Genomic DNA, 23,334 nt, shown 5'->3' with positions numbered 1-23,334 from the left:
AAGACCTTACATAATGAAGCGTGATGTTTTTATTTCCGTAGAATGAGCTATCTACATACACCGCGTGTCCTCTAACTTAAAAATCACCATGTTATTTCTCTACAGAGCGTGTTTTGAAAATACGTCATCTCCTTCAACAAAGAAGGAAAAATGTGACGACATCTTAGTGCTGTGACAGCACAGTAGTGCTTAGAAAGGGAGGGGGAGAGAAAGCCGTCGCTTACAATTCGCAACCTCACTACTAAATGCCGCTAAATTTCATCGACTGGACCTTTAATGTTTTCAAAATAAATCAAAGTTCTCGGAGACGAATGAGGAAGATGGAAGAGGACCTTGAAGTTGAATGAGAAAGTGGAGGATAGCTCGACTGAGAACTGATGTTTTGGCAGATTTGAAGGATCTGGCATGTGTTCAGACAGGGTACAGCAAATTCGTTCTTTTCTCATTTCCTCTCTATTGGAATATCATTATAATGACAGGCTTGTCATAAAGCAACGGATATTATCGACTACTTTGGAGAACACCTCAGATTTTATTGAGAGGGTCGAGTGTAGTACATTAGTACATTATGAGGCCTGATCATTATGAACAGATTATTTATAGAAGGAAGTTACTATAATGATACAACAACACATACAGTACTCATTGCTTAATAACCGTTTGTTTGGTCATTTACATTTTGCAATTTACATAACAAGTATAGTAAGAAATTTGGGATTAAGCACTTTGTTTAAGGGCCCAATAGGAGGCAGATTAAAATTGAGTCATTATTCAAAACCTCACTAATCATAAAACGATACCATACTATACAATAAACTTCCATACTCCCACTTACACTTGAATTTACAGAATTAATGTTGTATGCTATCACTGGATGGAGCTCCCATCAGTGGTTTAGATCAATGGGGTGGAAAACATCTATACTGTTGTTTGCTGAGAAAGTACTTTCTGTCCAAATATATTTACATCTATAACCATTTTGCGGGTTCAGTGCTTGAGAAAAACAGGGTTGGGGAATAATTAAATACCTTTTCTTGGTAGTAAAATGGTGAGTGTTTTGACAATTGAGTGTTATATTAATAAATGGCAATATATAGCCGGGGGGGGGGAAATTAAGAGACCCCTCCTATTTTGATTTATTCTGCGTTTCTGGATGTATTGTGGCAATTCACGTCCAGTGTCTGTTGATTTTCCACAAAATCAATTCTCAGGAGTGACAAAAAGGCATCCAACACTAATGTGAAAGACTGACAGTGTGACAAGACAGATGAAAACTGTGTGAAAAATCAAGAGTGTCACTTAAAAATATATTTTTGTAACGTTTCTTAAATAGATGAACAAATGTTGTATTGATTAAAAGTAAACATTTTTTTTGCAAAAAAACCTTTGCAGTATTTGAGGTCTAATAAAATACAGAACATCTTTACTGTTGTTTTGACTTTTTTCTGCAGTTTTTATTTCCTGCAAATAAACGCAAATAGAAAAAAACAATATTTTTATTTGAAATTTGGGAGAAATAATGAAATAATATTTTTATTTGAAATTTGGGAGAAATAATGAAATAATATTTTTATTTTAAGCGAAGCACATAAACACATAAAATTGTTTGTGAATTTTGAAATGCTCTCTTAATTTTTTTCTGTGGCTGTATAATCTAAATGTAGGAAAAAGATGATATGGTTGCCAGAACATAACTGCATTTGAGTTGTAAGGAAACAAAGAGATAGAGAACAGAATGTCTCAAATATTGTTTTCTATGAAGCACGCTATTGTGTTTTTGTATTCTCAAGCTGTCCCCTTTTTTCTTTCTCCCTTTCTATTTCTTCTGAGATCTTTCTGTCAATTCTAACCTGCGAAAGCTCTAACAGGTCTGATAACCCCATAATCACATCTGCAACCGTTTCTATCACACATATAAACACTAACAGATGGCCTGACTCTTTCAATATCTCAGTAAATATAGAGTAAAAAAATCCCTTTTCCAAACCCAAGGATAAAGATGCATGTTAGACCTGCCACAACATTACATCCACCCTATTCTTCATTAACCATTTAACTCGATTTATCCATCTTTATCACATAAAAAATGTGTTGTCCAACCTCTCATGTACCATGTAAAATCTCCCAGTTCTTTTCTCTACTCATGTATGTTTAAACACCCTTAAATCACTCATTATGCCATTTCTTCATTACCTATTTAGCTTACCGTGCATGTTAAAACTCATGTATTACACTCGTTGTAATGCTTGATTCTGATTGGCCATGCAGTCGCGGCATTTGCAGGTTCATTACTCCCAGATAACTACCTCTCAAAAATAATTTTGACAGATTTTTTTGACTAATTAAATATAAATATATCTTTTAATAACATATATGACATCATATTTACAAATTATTATTAAACCAAATTGCCTGTTCGTGACATCTGAACGTCGTTTCTGACTAAAAACGAAATGGCTTTTAATCGCCGAAGGTCTGCATTCTGTAAAAATTAGCTAATAACATATTTCAAATTCACATTTCATGTCCAATTTTTTTCTAATAAGGAAAGTAGTTGTGTAATAAGCAAGATAATGTACAAGCAACCTGCAGTTATCACGAAATAATCAATCACACTGTCGGGGCTTATTTCTACAATAACAACCTGCTGCCTATACATTATCCCTTACTTACCACCCATGTGCCCTGGAGGACCATTAGCGCTTTCAGAAGTTGAAGGTAAGCATGTGATTGGCTAAAGTCATTACCGTTCCAGGTCCCGGAGCCAAAATGTGGCACCTGAAACCATTCTCTTTGTCTAACATCTCACACAAAATCTAAGTAAATTAAATCTTAAATCACATTCAGCCTTTCATATATTAAAATCTATGACGTAATTTTATGCCAAATAATGACAAAATGAAAAAAAATGTAAACACATTTTGCATCTCCTTCCTAATCTACAGTATCTGGCGAATACTGAAGCTCAACTTGTTTTACGAGCAGACAATTTTTTTCGTCTCTCTCTCTCTCTCTTGCTCTCTCTATCCTGATATTTCTTTGTGTTTCTTTTATTAATTCAACCCTCCACATGTCTGCTGTCTCTTTCAGTCTGATATCTACTTTAAACACAAAAGAGCTCACACAAGAACACACTGTCACTTTAGGTTAATCATTAGGGAAACGGCTCAGTGATCTGTTGTCTCTACAATGCTAGTTAGCCACTTCCAATTTAGAAGTGGAGGATTTAGATGACAAACGAGAAAAAGAGAAACATCCACAAAGGCAGTGAGCAAAGCGGAAATAGATTTTTCGGGGTGTAAGCTTCTTAAGGAAATTTTCAAAGTACAAATCTAGGGACGCTAGACTATGTTTAAGACATACGACATTAAGCTGAGCATGGCGCAAGCAACAAGATTGAAGAATTGATTGCAAGGGAATGCTTTTACAGGTAAAATGCATAACGTAAATGTGCTTAAAGTATCTTTGTACTCGTATGCAAATATGACTCCAGTTAAGCAGGTTTTAGATCACAGATAATAAGGATGAAATTCTCTTGGAGGAAATGAACTTTCAGAAAGAGCCAATACAGAATAATTCATTACACACTGAAACAAAAGAGCAGTGGTGTCAAATGAATATTAACGCTTTGCATTCTGGGAAGGCAAAATAATGTTGCCTTATTGGCTGCATCTTTGGCTGTGATTTATGCCTAGTGCTAAAAGCTTTGTTTTAAGCATCTAATGAAATAATCCCATGATAGCAAAGCGCTTGCTGTGCCATGCTGGAGACCAAGAATGCTGACGAACATTTAGTCTATGAATAAGTAGACAAATGTATGAGCAACAAAGCAGAATACATGAAACAGAAAGTATAGGCAGAGAGAACAGAAGAGATGGGTTGTACATACTGTACCACAGACAGCCTTCAGAGTTTATACTGGTGCAGATATTGAAATACTCTTGAAACCTTTTGTTGTGTGAATGTTAACTGAGTCAAAATTTCAAACTTGTGCATTGGGTTTCAATTTTGTTCTTTGATTCTACATGTTTATTTATGAATACTTAAAGTGATAGTTCACAAAACAAAATCTGTCATCATTTACTCACCCTCATGTCATTTCAAAATTTTGACTTTCTTCCGCAAAACACAAAGATATTTTGAAGAATGTTTCTTATTGGCACCCATTCACTTGCAATGGTTTTGTGTCCATAAAATAGAAGTGAATGGGCGCCAGTGCTGTTTGGTCAACTTTCTTCAGCATATCTTCTTTTTCTTCTGCGTAAAACAACTTGATCAGATTGTGAAGCATTATTTCAGTTCATTGAGAAATGATTTGAGGCTACATGCATTGCATCATTTATTTTATTGCAAATATGTACGACGTATCGAAATTGAACTGAATTGAGTCCTAGATTAGGCTAAACGGTGAATGCATGAATGAGAGAGAAACAAAGATAGTAAGAACGTAAAGGAGACGTAAAAAGCCTGTTCACACTTGCAGCATTTCTTGTCATTCTGAAAGTAAACTTTGCAATACTGGCCTTAACAATTATAATTTCTGTTTCCTTCTAAACATAAACCAGATTGCATTTTGCTTTTGCTTAACAAATTGGCACGGGAGTCATTGTTATGGCAACAGGCCTGGTCCTCTCGTCCCACCATCACCTAAAAGTAAACTCCTCGTACAATGTTTCATATCGGTGTGCAATTTAATTTAGATGCATTTTAATAAAGCAGTCCAATCATGTATAGTAGTTTGAGACACAGAGACATTTCAAAAGCTATGCCAACTCTACTCATAAACGTAATGCAGTAGAGGATGCGATGCTGTCATGAACAGTATAAGAGGCTGAATTTGAGGAGAAGGCTCATGCCCTCAGCGGGGGCTCCTGAGGGCCGAGCGAGCACTGAGCCAGCTGTAAAGCATCTAATCATGGCTTGGACAATTGGCCTCCAGTCTCCCTCTGTTTGGACATCTGCCCTCTAATTAAAACTCTCTATAGCGTATGTGCATGATGGGAGTATCTGCATGAAAGCAGGTGTGTCTGTGAATGTGGGTGTTTATCCTAATAGCACAGAATAAACATACAAGAGGAAGGCAGAAACAACCTTCACATTTCGCCTGAAAGACAAACAGAAATAGAAATACAAATTTAAAGTAATATTTAATTAGTTAAAAATGAAGCCATAAGCACATGAAAATAAAATAAACAGACCTCATACTGTTTTACGTTTTCTGCAAAGCTTTGAAATTACAAACTAGTAGCTAGTAGTTTTTTCAGGCTTAGTCAATTACAGCTTTCGAAATCCTACATTGGTCAGAAACCTAGCAGATGTCAGTTTTTTTGTAATGTGGTTTTACATTTAGAGAACCTGTATTGCAGCATGAGGTTAGGACAGGGTACACCCATAGTAAGATTAGTGATGACAGGCTCTACTGCAGCATAAAATAGAGTAAAACCACAAAATGAACAGGCATACAGGGAGGTAGGAGGCCATGCTGATAAAAAAAGCTATATATTAGACAAATTACATATTAGATCCTGTCCAATATGTGTCCTGTTAAAAAACGTAAACCTATCTATTATGGTCTATATGCAAAATGGTCTATATTAGATTTGTATTGCTGTGCATATCAGTGTGCATGAGTGCATATTATTTTTTAAATATTTACTGTTTTGGCATAAATTCTGTTATAATCCAACTAAATTTTATTTTTCATTTTATTTTATTTTTAACATGAATAAATTGTATGTTATCATTTGAAGCTGTTCTCTTCACACACCCCCTCAGAGCTCAAAAGATAGAATTGGAGAGAAAAACATTTTTATATAGATAAGAGTCTAAATGTTGTGGAGTCTAGAACAGCAGGATTCCCAAAAACCGTGTTCACAGGGGCAGTGATCTACTTTAAACTCACACATACACTTTACACTCTAGAAGACATTTCTAAACATTTAAATGTGCTTCAGTTGGAACGACTGTCGCGAGAGAAAGATGTGTGATATGGATTGCAAAATGATTTAAATTAAATATAACATAGTCATTAGATATATTGTTAAAGAAGAAACAAATCTGAAAACAGAGAAGGTGACTGTAATAGATTCAAAAGGGAAAATGAAATCTACTGTGTGAAATATAGAAACGCGTGCAAGCGAAGCTGCAGAAAATCCTGTTAAAAGACAGATTGAGTGGAAAGTACTGGAATAATACAAAGAGACAGCATGGAGAGACCGTTCAAATGAGAGTGTGCGTAAGTGAGAGCGCTTCTCTGTATCTCATAAATCCTTCAGAAAATATGAGCAATAAATCAGCATGAATACGACAGAACGGCACTAAAGCGGGACCCTTTTCTACAGAGCATCTCCAAAACGACATAAAAACACAAAATATTTGGTGTGAATGATGTAAATAATACCACAAGATTTCATGTTGTGAGGTAAATTTGCATTTGACCTTGAAACAGTGTAAACATCAACTGAAAATAGAAAATGAATTTATATTGAGTCAACGAAAAACAAAAGGCACAGAGGGGACCCAGCCTTCTTATTTCAGACCTCCATCACACACTGCTGCACTAAAGCACAGACCTCGACATATCACATGCATTAAGTTAACAGGCAACGACACAATCAGACATACACAAACGAATCCTCCAGACCTCCTTGTCTTTTCTCATCTCTTCTGTCTTCAGTAACCTCTTCTGACCCCTCTCTGTATTTCATTAACTCTGTCCTGTCACCTATTCACCCGTCCCCTACTCTTTACGTCTACGCCGAGCCCACGGGTCTGCACAGCTCCACACGGCCCAAACCAATATTAACCTACCTAAACCTTTTTCGCATAGTCCCGCACACGAGCATTTATATTTTATGAGGCTGAGGTGTTGCAATATACAAAGCGTGAAAAGCAATATATTCAAAGAGATTAAATCAGTCAGTACTTATGGATGAATGAAAAAGGGAAGTTATTAAACAGGGGAGGATTGAAAAAGTTGGAGTAAACAGGAGTGATTACGGTTGGGTTGGAATGCAGTGTGCATGAGAAGTTTCAGTACAGAAGAGGAGAAATTACACTCTTAAAAACTGAAACCAACAAAAATGTACTGTTCTTTATACAAATTCTGACTTTTGTCTCACCCCAAAAATCACTGCAAAGTAAAACTTCTCACGTTTTAGGCTTTACTCTTCGGGGTGCAGATTAAAGCAATGTCAGAGCATGCCTATCTATCCGACAGGCTTTTTACAAATGACACATTCTGTTTGACAAGTACATAATCTAAAGAAAATGAATACCTTGCAGCGTTTCACTTGCCTTGAAATCAGTCGAGACAGATGCGCAAAACAATCAAATCCCAATCTAACAGCTTTTCTGCAGGCCTAAATGCTGTAATTTTTACTGTGAGGTTTCAATAAAAATTGGACAATCTTTGAACACAAACATCGTTGACAGACCCTGACAGACAGATGCATTATCTCTCTCTATCACACACATAAATAAGACAGAAATCTCTTACGTAGTCTCGTCATTCTTGAACTCCAGTTTTCCAGACACTTCCTGATAGTCCTCTCCTCCGTGAGCGGTCCCGTCCACCGTATTGTACGGTACAGCCACCAGACCACGTGCTCCAGATGTCCTCTGGACCTTCACCTGCATGATTCCGATACTCTCGCTAACTCGCGTCAATTCGCTCTCGAATGTGAAAATTCCAGCATGGTCGTCATCGTAGATTGTGACGGTAGCGGTGTGGGCTTCGCCGAGGGCTGCGATGGGGGCCGCTGCTCCGGTTTCCAAAGCAATAGGATGTCCATCAGACCACCCGACTATGCGGGGGTTGCTCAGGCGGACATGGAAGTATTCATCTTCTTCAAAGATGTCATCATCAATAATACCAACGGTTACCTCTTTAAGGTTTTCGTTGGGTTTGAAAACCAGTGTGCCCTCCGCAAATTCGTAGTCGGAACCAGCGTTGGCTGTGCCATCCTCTGTGCGGTAGTCAACCTGTACGTGAACGAATGTTTAAAAAGCTCAAAAGTTAGTCAAATGTCTTTGATCTTTCTTCTTTGTTATTATAACAAGTTGTATCAAGGTGTTTCAAATCTGTATGAATTTCTTTCTTTCGATTAACAGAGAGAAAATATTTGGAAGAATGCTTGTAACCAAACAGTAACCATTGACTACAATAGTAGTCAAAAAGTGCCCCAGAACTGTTTGCTTTTCCACATTCTTCCAAAGATCTTCTCTTGCGTTCAACAGAACAAACTAATTTATAAAGCAATTTTTCCTACTACGGTAGTCAATAGCCGCCAAGAAATGTTTGGTTACAAGTATTCTTCCAAAGGCATTATCTTCTTTGAGAATTATCTTATTTCAAATTGATGATTTAAGCATGATTAACTCCAACCTTTTCTGATACAGAAAGTAGAGAATAATTCATGGTTTAAAGTCTCTAATGAATGCTTAGACTCTCTCTTCCTGCTAGGTCTGTGTGACTGTGAAAATTAACTTCTTATCATCATCTACCTATGTGTGATTGTATTGTTTCAGGAAAGTGAGAAAGAGTGGAAAATCACGAGACAGACATGACGTCATGTTTTAATTTGTGTTAGAGTACATGGCTGTCATCTTTCATAATCTATAGGACTATATGTACAGTCTCATGATTCCAAAAGTGTTTGAGAGCTTTGTGTTAATGTTTATCTATTGATAATTAATCACGTCAGCTTGATTTACCCAAGTAATGACGTAGTAAGTTGGTTCTGTTAGCTTAAATACTACTGTATTTCAAATGTAAAGCAGGTCGGCCTGTGGAACTCCTTGAGAGTGCTGAAGCTGACTTCTGCTGGCAAAACTACAAACTATTTTTCTTCACAAAATTTTAATCTATTAATTATATTCCTGACTCTGAGTCTTCTTTCATCGTAACTGTTGCACGGGTCTTTTACTGTAAATCCCTTACATCATGTTGACGGAGGAAAGAGAGCACGAGCAATGTCGTATTTATTACATAAAAGTAAAAGGTCTGTGGATTTTAAGTCAGAATGCTTAAAGTCAGGTAGGAGCTAGGCGTGTGTTAATATCATAAAGACTTTCCAGCGAAGAGATAGGATCCAAATACTATGGTGAAGGCCTTTAGTAGAGATACGCTAGAACCCTCTATGCTATCATACTATGGTAAAGGCTTTCCAGCAGAGAGACATTGAAGATCAAGATCGTATAAAAATCACCCCCAAAGCTTTGATTCATATCAGTATGGGAGTAAGATAAGTTTTGTTTTTTGTCAGAACCAGGATATGTAGTTGTTGTTGTAATATTAGCTGTGTAACGGATTAGTTTTGAGTGTCTTTGTTTTTCTGGAACCATTGTGTTGCTTGTACTCATGTCGTCTTCACTTATTAGATTAATTTGCCTTATTATTTGTTTGGTCTAAGCTATGATAAAGCTATGTATTTCATGCCTGCGTTGCGGCTGAGAGCGAAGCAATGCAGGAAGGAGGGTGTTCCTTTCGCGAAGAAGTGGGTTGGTTTTATTGTCGATTTCGAATACTAACAACAGTTTTCAGAAATTAATTACGGCACCTTTAATGAAAACTTTCAATAATTTCCCAAGATCATTCGCCCCTCGCAGTACAGTTTGGCAATAAGCAAATAAATGTGCATCAGGAAATAAATTTAAATAAATATTTTTTTGTACTTAATTGTACATTGGAAATGTTTAAATGCAATTTGTCCACAGTTATATTAATATATTTCAGATATAGCCATGTGCTTTGGTATCAAATTTTGCGTCAAGAATCATAAAATTGAACACCTTCAGTTTCATGACATAACAACAGACAACTAATGCATTGTTGGAACTTACCTTAACAGTACACCCAGCATCTCCTCCATGCCTCTGCACAGTGAGTTTTAAAGAACCGCAGTTTTCAAAGCACTGATATAGAGCAGGTTCGAACTCTATCCGTGTTATATGAGGCTCATAATCCTGCTCTTGAGTTTCCCCGCCGCTGACAACCTTACGAGCCTGATCTGCCGCATGTTTCTTTAAGATGTTTCCTGCACCGATCATCATCCTTGTGGCCTGAATCCGGTAGAAAGCTCTGCTCTTCTGCTGCTGTATAAGAACCTGCAAACGTTAGGTTGAGGAAAGTTAGCTTAGCTGCAGTTAAGTTGCAGACCGATTTCTTTTTTTTTTACGAATCGGCCTAAAAATACTGTAACTTTAAGTAATTTCAGGTTCAATTAGCAGATTCTGGATAAATTAAGAAAAAGTGTCCTGTGAGATATGGTCTTTTACACAATACAACGTAATAATTTCTCATTTACTATATATTAATGCATTTGTCAGACACGTTCGTCCAAAGCGATTTACAGTGCATTTATTGTTTTCCGGTTCAAAACCTATTACAATTGCCATGTTAATGCAATGCTCTTTAAATTGAGCTACAGTAACATTTTAGATCTCGTGGTTTATATAAATCCCATGGTTGCTTTTAAAATGTACTCACTGCAAAAAATATATTCTGACTCTGTTTTTTCACTTGTTTTCACAACTAAAATAATCATCACAACCTCTTCATTCAACTAGGCTCATCGACCATTACAAATTCCAGAAACCTGGGAGTGGTGATTGATGATCAGCTAAACGGATCATGTTGCCAGCACCACTCGGTCCTGTAGATTCATCCTCTACGACATTAGGAAAATAAGACCTTTCCGAGCATGCTACACAATTCGTAGACCAGGCTCTTGTCCTGTCCAGACTGGACTATTGCAATCCGCTACTGGGTAAACTCCCAGATTGCACAACCAAACTATACAGATGATCCAGGATGCAGCGGCAAGAGTGGTCTTTAATGAAGTGAAGAGAGCAAACATCACTCCTCTCTTCATTAAGTTACATTGGCTCCCAATAGTCGCTCGCATCAAATTCAGAGCTCTGCTCTGAGCCTACAAAACCACGACTGGTTTGGCATCCCCATATCTTCACTCGCTAAACAGACTTATGTACCCACAGGATCCCCACGCTCTGCAAACGAACAACGTCTTGTAGTCCCATTCCAAATAGGGAAAAAAAAAAATCACTCTAAGGTCCCTTTTCTGGATCTGCTCCACATTTGTGGAATGATCTGCCCGCTGCTACAAGATCAGTAGATCACCTAGATTTTTTTCGCCACTATATATTATGTGATTTTGCTTCTCATGTACATGTCTTTTGATTTAAGAATCCTTAGATATTTATACTGGAAAACAAGACAAAAATATTAAGTGAGAAATGTGTCTTTTGCAGTGTTGTGACAAGTGCTGGGTAAGTAATAAGTTACTGTAATTTAATTACTTTTCACTTGAAAAGTAATGTAAGGGATTACTGTTATTTTTTTCTGTAATTTAATTACAGATACAGTATTTCTGATGTAATTGAACTAAAATACTGTGTAATATATACAATAGTGGAAATGGCATCAAATTAAATGGACCAGTCAGTGAAATCTAGCGGCAAGGTTGCGAATTGCAACCAACTGCTCACTCCCCCTCTCCCTTTCGAAACACTTTGACGGCTGACAGAACATGGCGAATTACATGCGTATGTAGATAGAAATATCTCATTCAAAGTTAATAAAAAAAACTATTCATTGTATACAGTCTTTATACACCTCTGAAGGCATACCTATGTGTAATATATTGCATTTCTATCAATAAATAATCTCAATTACACACAGGACCTTTAAAAGCTACAGGCTTTCCTGTAGCTCAGTGGTAAGAGCATTGCGTTAACAACGCAAGGTTGTGGGTTCCATCCCAGGGGATTGCAAATACCTATGTAAAATGTATAGGGTAAAGCAATGTAAGTTGCTTTGGATAAAAGCGTCTGCCAAATGCCTAAATGTAAATGTAAAATGCATGCTTTAATGTATCCTATTTGTGATAATTTTTGGTCATTTAATAAGAATAGTGTATGTAGTTTAATATTATTTATTTAAATTAAATTAAATTAAATAAAAGAGCCGTTTTGCCTATATCCTTGAATCACTTTATTAATCAAGGTTAATACAGGATATGGAAAGTAACAAGCAATTCATTTCTTTTTTAGAAAGTTATTTGTACATTGATCTAATTGCACTATTGACTATGTAATTTTTAACTAGTAATTAATTACTTTTTCATAGTAATTTACCCAGCATTAGTTGTGACTATACAATTTAGTCATCGTGATAGTAAATATAGTGATTTTTTTACCTGATAATTCGCCATTTCTATAAGCTGCTCCGTGTCCTTGTCAGGGTGCCTCTGCTTAAGCTCCTTCAGCGTTCTTGCCATATCTCTCCTGGCCTCCTCGTCTTGGTTGCGTCCACCAAGCCGACTTTCCGCTGCCAGCATTCCATCCAGATGTGTTGTTATTCCATCGATTTCCAACATGTCCATCTTTGTGAATCCCGTATCCTTCCCAAGCTCCTCCCCTCCCTCAGACACAATGATTCCACGTCCCTTGTCAGCCCTGTAACGTTTGCGCACGTACTTGTAAAAGAGCAAACGGCGGTCAGCGACCCAGGCCTGGACCACGCAAAGAGGGAAGAAGAGGAACGTCACGACCGCCTCCCACACTTCCACCTCACCGGGAGAGATCACAGAGAGGATCAGATAGAGCCAGACGTAGGCGAACATGCTCCATGCTGCAGTCACGAAAAATACTCGAAGATGTTTGACCTTCCGCGTTTCGTAGTTGGGTACCACATAGACGCAGAGGCCAATGATCACAAACATGTTAAAGGCAGCACTGCCCACGATGGTGCTAGGACCGAGATCACCGGCTTCAAAGTTGTGTCCACAGACCTCAATGACAGAAAGCAGAATCTCAGGTGCCGAGGAACCCAAAGCCATGAGGGTTAGATTGGAGACGGTCTCGTTCCAAATACGAACTGTGGTCGTGACCGTTTCGCCATTGGGTCTCTTTGTAGTGATCTCCTTTTCCTGTGACGTTATGACTTCGATAGCAGTCATAAAGCGGTCGGCAATGATAGACATGCCTAAGAACATGTAGACTAGCGCCACCAGGTACACAATGGCACGGGCTACTTTGTCTCCAACTGATGGATTCTGGGGGTTCCAAACGGGGAGAAGGACTCCGTCTACACAAACCGCTTTTTTGGAACAGTTGGAGGCTGACTGGGGTTCATCATGGGAGTCAGCTTGAGAAGGGATGGAGAAGGAAAGGAGGAGAAGGAGGGGGAGGATCAGGGGAGTGAAGGAGAGATGAGATGGACTGAAGCAAAAAGGCATGGCAAGTTGGCGTTGGTTTTTGGTGATTCGTACTAGAATTTTTTAACTTCACACCACCTGAAGAGAAATACAGAGAAAGAGATTGAGTGAAGGAAAACTATCAGATTACATACGGACACACCTAAAGTCCATGTACACTTACACCACACATTTACTGATACACATTTGTGACAGAAAGCTGAAAATATAATAAATTCAACATAAACAATACTGGAAAGCATGTAGTCTTGACGTTTTGACCCCAAAAGAATTTTAGCTGCCCAAACATGTATACACCACACATACACACACACAGAGAAATGAGGTAATAAATTGTGAATTCTGTGTTAGTAACCTAATGGACTGGCTTGTGTGTGTGTGTGTGTGTGTGTGTGTGCCCACAGGGTGAGACGTCTAAAAAAGTTTATAGGCTTGTGGAGTCAGATCTGGAATATATGTCTGTGTGGGCACTGAGATTTCCAATGCTTATAGCACAATGCTGACTCAGGACACACACACACATACACTGACACATGAGATTAAATAGGCCATTTACAGTGTGTACATGTACTCAAAAGGAAAGGAAAACGGAACCCTTAATATAAGTTTGTTGGGAAATCAACAAAGGAGTATTACTGTATACACATGTAAAATACACAGGCATCAGAGGATTTATTTATTTATGTTTATATTATTTATATCATAATAAAAACATTTCTGCCATATCCCAAATATCCGGTTTGATTAAATTACACTTTGTGGTGGAAATGATGCAGAAGACATTTTTCGACAATTTTCGTGATAAAATGAAAATATATGTACTGAAAAACCACATCATAAATAGACAAGTTAATATTATTTTGAAGAAAAAAAAATGTACAAAGTACAAACTATACAAACAGCTATAAGTGGCACAATTAGTGAAGGTTGTGCTAGAAACTAAGAGACAGTCGTGAAATTTACATACATCAATTTCAAGAACAACTGTCAAAAGTTTATTTTACATTGAGTTTGAAATAAAATATAAAAGATATATATTTTCTACTGTTACAATTACAAAATAAATCCTTAGGGATGCACTGTCTCTTGATCAAACAATAAAACCACAAAAACCTCAAATTTCGAAGACGTTTTATATAACCTTGAAATCTTTTCTTTTTAATAAAAGACAACCCCTGGTAAATATAATGTCTCAGGCTGAAAGAAACATATTACCATTGTATGTGAGTGTATACCTGTAATCTCTGTTCATGCGGAGAAATAATCTAAACACCACACGCTACTTTTATTAATATCAGCATGAAGTCTAGTATTGATTCTACATGTCATCAATAAACACCTACAGTGTAGTTTCTCTGATACCCCACAGACACTTTTACCACCACAGACAACATAAATGGAATTGTTGAATAAGTGTAATCATATAGACCCCTTTTGCGCCGACGTGACGATACTGTCACAACCAGTGCTTGGAGGCAAACCAAGGGGGAAAATGGAGGCTGATAAACCAGCACAGATTATGCTACACAATAAATTAAAAATATCATCTGGCTGTTTTGTTAAATGCAATCTGATATTTTATCACATACCTGTTACCTGCTGCAACTAAACACAATAAAACGAGCGGACCGGTAGAAATGATCATAATAAATGCTGCCGTTTTCACAGTACACTTTATATCACTCAAACTTAAGTAAACTCCTGTCTTTTGTAAATATGGATTATGGTTTGGGTATGTCTCTAAAAACTTCTCATGTTTGCACACCTAATCACAGTTATTTTGAAAGGGGGTATGAAACTACCTCTGTACACTTTTTACAGTGCCACAAAATATGTACCATCACGTACATATTGCTAGTTTTGAGACACAAAAGTCTACTTGGTGAGAACTGCTACTTGGAGAGAACTGTATTAGTCCACTAGAGCAGTGGTTCTCAAACTGGGCCACATATTTTGAGGTGTTATATGAATTTTAAATTATATAATTTTATGCAATTAAACATCGGAAAAATAGACCACCAACCAGTATTGATGTTCCAGCATTGTATAACAGAATTTGGTTTCATTCAAATTGGAAGATTCTACGTTTTTTGGGGGGAGCAGTAAAGCAATGCACTCTACACAAAGAGGGCTTTAAAACGAAAAAGTTTGAGAACCACTGCGCTAGAAAATGCGTGTCAGTGTCACGATATGCCTCTTTAATAGATATTTTAGAGCACCTAACCACACTCCCACCCTAAACCTAAAACCGCCCACATCCCAACCACATAAACATGCAACAAGGAAATAGAAGTCAGATACGGGTATTGACCAAAAACCGTACCAAAGCATTACAAATAGGTTGCTTTGAGTTTCGAGTCTTCTGGACCCGTACGATATTGTTATGTGAAAACAGCAGGTTTTAATCATTGACGATCGCCCGTTAGATCTTGGAATGCCTAGGTAACGTTTTATATGAAAGTATGCGCTCAAGGTTAGCGTGTGATGCAACAGTTTTTGAATTTGTACGCAACTGAAGTTTTATGGCGGACGGAGAAGGGGATCACTTTTAGGTCTGTTCTTTGGCCTCGGAACATTTGAAATAATTGCACTTTTTTAATAAACAGCAAATGTAGCTTTATCTTCCCGTTACGCACTGTGTTTTATATAGTATAATAGTATACAAACGATTTAGGGTTGGCTCGGTTTACATGCTCAAATACTTCTAAATACTTATGAAATAATAAACGTACACAAAACACAACATCTGATTAAATTCAAACTCATTACACCCCAATATAATATTATATGGTGTTGTTAATGTTACAGTTATTAGAAATTGTGATACAGGGTTGCAATATGTACCTGATGGTAGGTGCACCTTCAGCCTCCTCTATAGGCAAGTCTCTTACAACATGACCTGATTGTGGGATTAGAAACAAAGCCAAGATTCACAGAACCTAACCCCCCCCATTAGTTTGAGGGATTTAGCTTGCCACAAGACCAACATACTAATAGGAACTACCATTTATTTTTTAATTGGACAATGTCTGCTACTTTCATGACTTTCAACTAAAGGGATGCTCAATTGTTTGCCACTGAATTCAACCCAAAACAAAATCTTAAAACATGACAATGTTTTGAAACCATATGCACCATAAAACCTCTCACAATGGCAACTCTTGTGAGTAAAGAATGATGGTTTAAACTGAAAACATGACAGGAAAAAAATGGGATTGAGGATTATAAATTGTCTTCACTTAAATATGACTTCACTGAAAACATTGATCATGAGCAAACTGATAAGAGTTCTTATCTTAGATAATCCATTAGTGCTAATCGACAGAAGTTTATTATTAATAGTAAAATGTAGTGTAGAGAAAAAATTAGATTAAGTGAAGTCTTTCTAGCTGATGTGCATCTGGTATTACTTTCATTAGCCTGTAATTTAGTGAAGGTTTTTCAAAGGGCAGCCATCATGGCTGACCTTGAAGAAACAGGGAGAGGAGACTTTTTATTTGTACTTTACTCTCAGCTAACCCAAAATTTCCCTTGCCTATTTGATCTTCTTTCTAGACCAACTGCACTTCCTTCTTTAATAGTTTGCACTGTAAGAGACTGCAGGGTCACACCTGTCCCACACTGGCACTGTTTGATCTGACCCAGGAACAGCCTCTGACAGTACAGTCAGCTAAACCCGAATCATACCAGCTGGCTCATGTTCAGATTCAAGACCTGTCGGCCAGTCACAGCACCTGCTCTTTTCTATACACAGTGTGAGACCTTGAAAAATACGAAAATGATAATTTTTGTGTCTTGTTTACATTATGTAACAAAAGCTGCAGTACTTATAAGCAGTCATATGTTGTAATTTTGCTTGGTAAAACAACATGTTAAGATAAGGATTTATACCTGGATCCATCCAAAATGTATACACCATCAGACTGTCCTTTCCTTACAGAATTAGAAAGCTGTAATAAAAACCTTCGAAAACCTGACTGTTATAAATTCATATTTTGTGGAATAAGCCGCATTATGTCCTCCGGGCAATGCAAAATCATATATCTTTACTTTCTGCAATATTTATTTTATTAGCAAACTTGATAAAGAAAGTATTGCTGTGCAGGGTCTATTTAAAGCTAAAGGATTAAACTCACATTCCCATAGGGGCAACAGAAAACATTAGTGATGCATACATAACATTTTCTGTTACTAAAAAAGCACCAAAACGCATGAGTCATTGCTATCTAAAATGTTAAATACAGCCGCAGGTCAACACAGTGTTTCTTACTGTGATCCCCGCTGACTCCTGAAGGCAAACTCAATGGTGTGTAGAGGAAAAACATAATAGTGAAGAGACCAAATGTACTACATATCTTCAAGCATATCCCTCAAAAATGAAGATAAAGGACTCACCCCATCAGTGTCACAGTAAGACATTGTAAAAGAGACAGGCTATTATATTTCATAATTAATTAATTGCACGCTTGGTAGCTAATGATGAACGCCAATGGTCTTGTGCTGTGCTTGTGGTCGTGCATGTTAATTAGATATAAATGCGTGTGGTTAATTGTTGAGAACCACTGTAACATGAGAATGGACAGGAGATAAATGCCTTCTTGGTCATGACTTTCATTCTCAAAATAAACTCAAAAAAGCAGTTTAAAATGTGAAAATTTGTATGTGTACACCTTGTTTGAAATGCTGGTGAGGCCTCTGGAGCATGGACGGACAGACAGACGAACAAACGGAGAGAAAGAAAGACAGACCGACGGACAAACAGACAGGCCTCTATTCACGATCTTAGATCAGTAAACATGGTGACCTTCAGCAGCTAAATCCAGAGTCTGTTTGGACAGGAACAGCAAGTGTAGAACCAGGCAGTTCACAACTACTGAAACAAGCATCTGGCAGCTCAGCAGGAAGTTGGCTATCTATAGTGTGAAGTTGAACACAAACTTCACACCAATGTATAATCAATGATACCTTTTTGACAATACTTTTATTGTGAGGGACCAAATAAAAACCCTACTAATTCCTAAATAAATGTTGTAGCATCGTTTGACACAAAATACCTCATAAAGAGATGGGTAAGTTCACCCCAAAATTCTGTCATCATTTACCCTGTTGTCATTTCAAACATATATGACTTTATTTTGCAGAACTCAAAAGAAGATATTTTGAGGAAAGTTGGTAATTGAACAGCAATGGTATCCACTCACTTATCGTGAGGATGCAAGTCAATGGGTATCGCTGTTGTTCAGTTACCAACATTCTTTAAAGGGGGAATGCAATAGTGTTTCATGCTTTCTGACTTATTTACAATGTTAAACATGCCGGCTTCTCATCCATAACATAGTTAACTTGTCAAAAATTGAGTTGGACGTATTACGTAGTATTTCTGTGCTCGATGCACTCCCCAGCGTTCATATAGGTGTCTGAAATCTGTTTCGTAAAAAATATTCTTAGTCTCTTATTGCAGCGATTCCCAAACTATTTTATTCCACGACCCACCTAGACAGCTGTAATCTATCTTGAGACCCACCAAAATATCTTTAAATGGAAATATGGGGAGAAAATATACATTCATCCTCCATAAATAGAATAAATGAAATTTAAGCTGCAATACCAAACTATCTAATGGTAAAATATCAAATTTATTGTTATTCCCAGTCATTTATTGGACTAAACTGTATTTTTCTGTGTCATTCAAAAGCCAAGTCCCACAAGTGCGACCCACAGTTTGAAAACCCCTGCCTTATTATACAATTCTTAACTCGCTTTAATATCTGATAAGAACACAGCACAAACACAGCACAAAATTTAAGTGCCATAAAAACTTAAAACACAGACTAAACAGTCAAGGAAGAGCTTGTGCCTTTTGTTAATATTCTGGAAACAAAATTCAACTCAACTGACATACAAAAAAAAATAAGTCTTCTGTAAAGACCACAACTATCAATTTAGGCAAATTATCATCTAAATTAGATTGACAATGGAGATTATAATTCATATAGTAAAAGTTTACACAATGGAATGGCGCTCACATTAACTAAATAGAGAAGTTACCTTCAGCATTAATAGCAGATGACCTGCTTGACTCACTTGTTGTTGCTGTGTCGCCAAGTAGTAGTGTATCAAACACGCGACAGTCCTGCAAATGAATTGCGTGCTGTGTGGCCAGATGTTTCTGCATATTGGAGGTAGTTCCTCCCTTTGCCGAAATTAAACTTTTACAGTTGTTGCAAATGACCGCATTTTCTTCTTTTCTAGCCTCGATGACATGTTTGCTGCGTAACCAAAACAACGCAGCGCGTGTGTGACGTGCAACGAGCGGAACCGATAAGCGGAATCGTTAAGCAGGTAAGCTAACGGTTCCAAGGAATCGATTCACTGGGCACCGGTTTTAAAGAAGAACCGGTTCTCGGTTCTCATCCCTAGCGGTAAGTGAAACGGAGTCTTACGTCTGTGTTTTGTTGGCAATGGATGCACACGTGCTTTAGTTCCGCCCACCCCTTTTTGGGTGAACTATGACTTTAACTAGACAAAAGTCTATGGATATTGTATAAATGTGTTTCAATGCATACCAGCTCAAGCATCTAGGTTTCCGCCATTTCTTGCTAACTGAATATTTATATTCTGAATCTGATATTCCACATGTATCGTAGACTGTTTTTTAGAAAAATTATAATAAGCAGACTTTTAACGCTACAGTTTTAAAATGATCTTAGAGATTGCATTGGGATCAGTCATCCAGCGAATGCTTTCGCCCCTACCGCTGCAATCTCATTATTCTTGCGACGGGGTGAGCCATGCGCAGCCGATAAGAGAATTGATCAGTCCTAGTCTTGCGGTTCCAGCTAATGGCAGGAGCAAGAACAGCCCTGAAGGCATATTACAAGATTGATTAACCATTGTACTTGTAAATTTCGGCACACAACATCACTATGAGGGAGGTGAGGGATTTGTGACTGGATTTGTAGACGATATTATTGATCTCCATTTCCTGAAGGAGATACAAGTTCAGGCTTTAGGCCTTAGACTAGCTTTAGTTTTAGAGATGGGATAATACTTTGAAGCAACTGTCAATAAATTGGATAACACCCAATAAGCAACATGCAATATAAACAGTGCTTATGTGTATTGTGTATGTTGTACTTACGCCTTAGTGTGTAAGAAGGGGAAATGCCGTTTAGTATACAACTACTACCATCAGCTGCTGTAGATTATGAATGAAGAATTGGTGCCAAATTGAGAAAAAACAAACATGCCCAAAGGCTTCCCAGCCATAATTCCATTTTTTTGCCTCACTGTAATTTTGGACAGTATTTATAGCAGAAGCTCACCTCTGAACCGCAGTAGTTCAGCACTCCTCAGACTGATGAGGTGTATGCGCTGCATTCTTAGTGTTTTGGCTCACAAGACATTACTGATGGCCAAACTTCCACATGAATACGAGCTCATCAATTGGCAGCTGTAGGCGGTCTGACAGCTCTGAGATGCCAGCAGTTTATAGCCTTTGCTGTTTTCTTGATTAATTTGCTACAGAAAGGTAAAGGTTATGGCTTTCTAGTGCCCTTCAAAGGAGCATACAAACTATTACTCTCTCCGTCCCTCAACACCACCTATCCGAAACTCAGGTTTTCTTCTAAAGAACAAAAAAGTGCACACTGAAAATGAAATTACTGGTGACCTAACGCAGTAAATCATTCTCACAACAGCAACCACAAAACACAGCTTAACGTTCTGCTCTCACACAGTCATTATTTTAATACAAATCCCACTGACATTTCAAATTGCTCATGGGAGAGCTTAAGGGTAGGATCTGTTACCGCCTAGGAGTAAATATCGCTGTATTTATTCAACCGATACACCAGATTTGATGGACTTCAGATTTATCATTAGATATGCTGCATTTCACCCTAACCATGACATTCACAAGCATGTCATTTCTTAACCTGATGTCCTTCTATATTATTGTCAGCACTGCCATGTTTTTTTGTGTTGATGATCAGGCCTATTTTATTGATGTCACGGTATATCCTATTGATGGATGTCTGTAATGTTATTAAAGTGATACTTCACCCAAAAATGAATGTTCTGTCATCATTTACTCACCTTCAAATTGTTCCAAATGTGTATAAATTTCTTTGTTCTGATGAACACCAAGAAATATATTTGGAATAATGCTAATAACCAAACAGATCTCGACACCCATTGACTCCCATAGAAGGAAAATGTCCTGAACGAGTTACCTCCCGGTCTGTATCCACAGATTGATTGGTGTATGACATCAGTACGACGATCATCAGCACAACGCTGCGAGAAATCAAACATACCAGATGTTATCGGATTTCGCGATGATTCTAAAGTCTGTTATCGTACATTTTTACATTTACATTTTAAGGTGAGTAAATGTTGACCAACTTTTTTATTTGGAACCAATGTTTCCAGCTTTTATTTCGTGTCAGTTCTCATAAGTGTGATCGACTTCAATATTAGGGATTTCGTGTGTCACTTCATATAGGCCAACAGGCCAATATTTATAATTATTATTTTTTGTGTTTGCATCTGTAACCATAACTGTCCATGAGCGAACACACTCCCTCTATAACCCATTTAATGAAATATACCCCAAATCCTAAAACTACACCCCTGCATTAACAAATAAATAAATTGGTAAAATTGTTCACATCGTGAATAGTTATTTTATATTTTCTCTACTATTTGTCATTAATCTCTAAACTGAGTGAAAAATGCTGAAGATTTCACAACCACACACACAAGCTCAAATATTTAAAGGAGAGATTTTTTTCTCCTTTTACACAAATGTAATATAAATCATAGGGGTCCACAGAATGTGTCTGTGAAGTTTTAGCACAAAATACACCACAGATATTTTATTGTATCATGCTCTCTAACTGCCCAGTTTTGCATGCGAGGAGAAACGCTGATTCTCATTTTAAACTCCAAACTCATTGTTTTCTAAAAGCGAACAGACTCCTAACAAAGGCGACACAACAAAAGAACAGTTAGCATGCTTTGCTCTACTTTGCTTACTTTTGCCATTATGTCCCAGAACTAATTCATGTATGTCTCTTGCGAAAATGTCTGCACCGCCATGGTTGGACACTTTCAGGTAAAGGGGCAGTATTATTATACTAAGAATGGCTATCTACGTCAGAAAGGGAGAAAAATCTGAACGGCTCGTTTTCTCACAGGCTTGCAGATATAGACTTACATAAACAAATTTACTGGGTTGTCATTTTTCACGTTTTCTGAGTTGGCAGATGCACCAGAGACTCATTTATAGCCCTTAAACATGGAAAAAGTCTGATTTTCATGAAATAGCCCCTTTAAATATAGACTGCCAGTAGTAATACAAGCAAAAAACAGCCTGCTCACCATGTATGTTCACCATGCTATATCTGTTTCTAAGATTAACATAATCTACATCACAAGAAAATTATCGATTTTCCTTTTATGCCAAAAATCATTAGGATATTAGGTAAAGATCATGTTCCATGAAAATATTTTGTAAATTTCCTACCGTATATATATATATATATATATATATATTTATAAAATAATTTTTGTGAGTGGATGCAAAATGGTGAAAAAAAATGGCCAGAAACACGCCTGCAAACTTCGCTCGCTGCTGCTTGCTCTTTTAGAATAAACCACTCAAGTTTGGTATCTATCTAAAGCTTAGAATTTCCACTTTTGGGCTTATCAACTCCCCACAATGTCACTGCAGCAGTAAGCCAATAGAGAGCAAGAGCACTAAAACAAACCTGCTTCTTCTAAGCAACGGCCTGCTGTGGCTGATGGACAACTTAAAAGGGCGTTATTCTCAATTTATTTATTTTTGCACATCGGGTTCCACATTTCTAAATAGTTGTATCTCGGCCAAATATTGTCCTATCTTAACAACACATATACATCAATGGAAAGCTCATGTGTGTGTATAGATCTCAATTTATGAAATGGCCCCTTTAAAATATAGATTGCCAGGAGTTTAACATGCAAAAAACAGCGTCATCCACAACACACACAGTGGATGTTCACCTTGCTACATCTGTTTCTAAGATTTACATAACCTCTGACATCACAATGC

At 37.4% G+C, this 23,334-nt stretch overlaps 1 protein-coding gene across 1 annotated transcript in view; it reads right to left on the bottom strand.

Moving 5' to 3' along the window:
- The window catches only part of slc8a4b (solute carrier family 8 member 4b), a 41,776-nt gene that overhangs the window by 12,057 nt on the left and 6,385 nt on the right, over positions 1 to 23,334 (bottom strand). The window contains exons 3-5 of the mRNA XM_056757627.1: positions 12,219 to 13,316; positions 9,844 to 10,107; positions 7,499 to 7,983 (exon numbers count right to left, since the gene is read on the bottom strand). Of these exons, the coding sequence (XP_056613605.1) occupies positions 7,499 to 7,983; positions 9,844 to 10,107; positions 12,219 to 13,259 (1,790 nt within the window). The 5' untranslated portion in view covers positions 13,260 to 13,316. The remainder of the gene's footprint in view (positions 1 to 7,498; positions 7,984 to 9,843; positions 10,108 to 12,218; positions 13,317 to 23,334) is intronic.

Source organism: Triplophysa dalaica, chromosome 1 (assembly GCF_015846415.1).
Source record: "Triplophysa dalaica isolate WHDGS20190420 chromosome 1, ASM1584641v1, whole genome shotgun sequence".
Lineage (NCBI taxonomy): Eukaryota > Metazoa > Chordata > Actinopteri > Cypriniformes > Nemacheilidae > Triplophysa > Triplophysa dalaica.
Note: the sequence above shows the minus strand (reverse complement) of the source record. Positions and strands in the feature narration are given on the sequence as shown.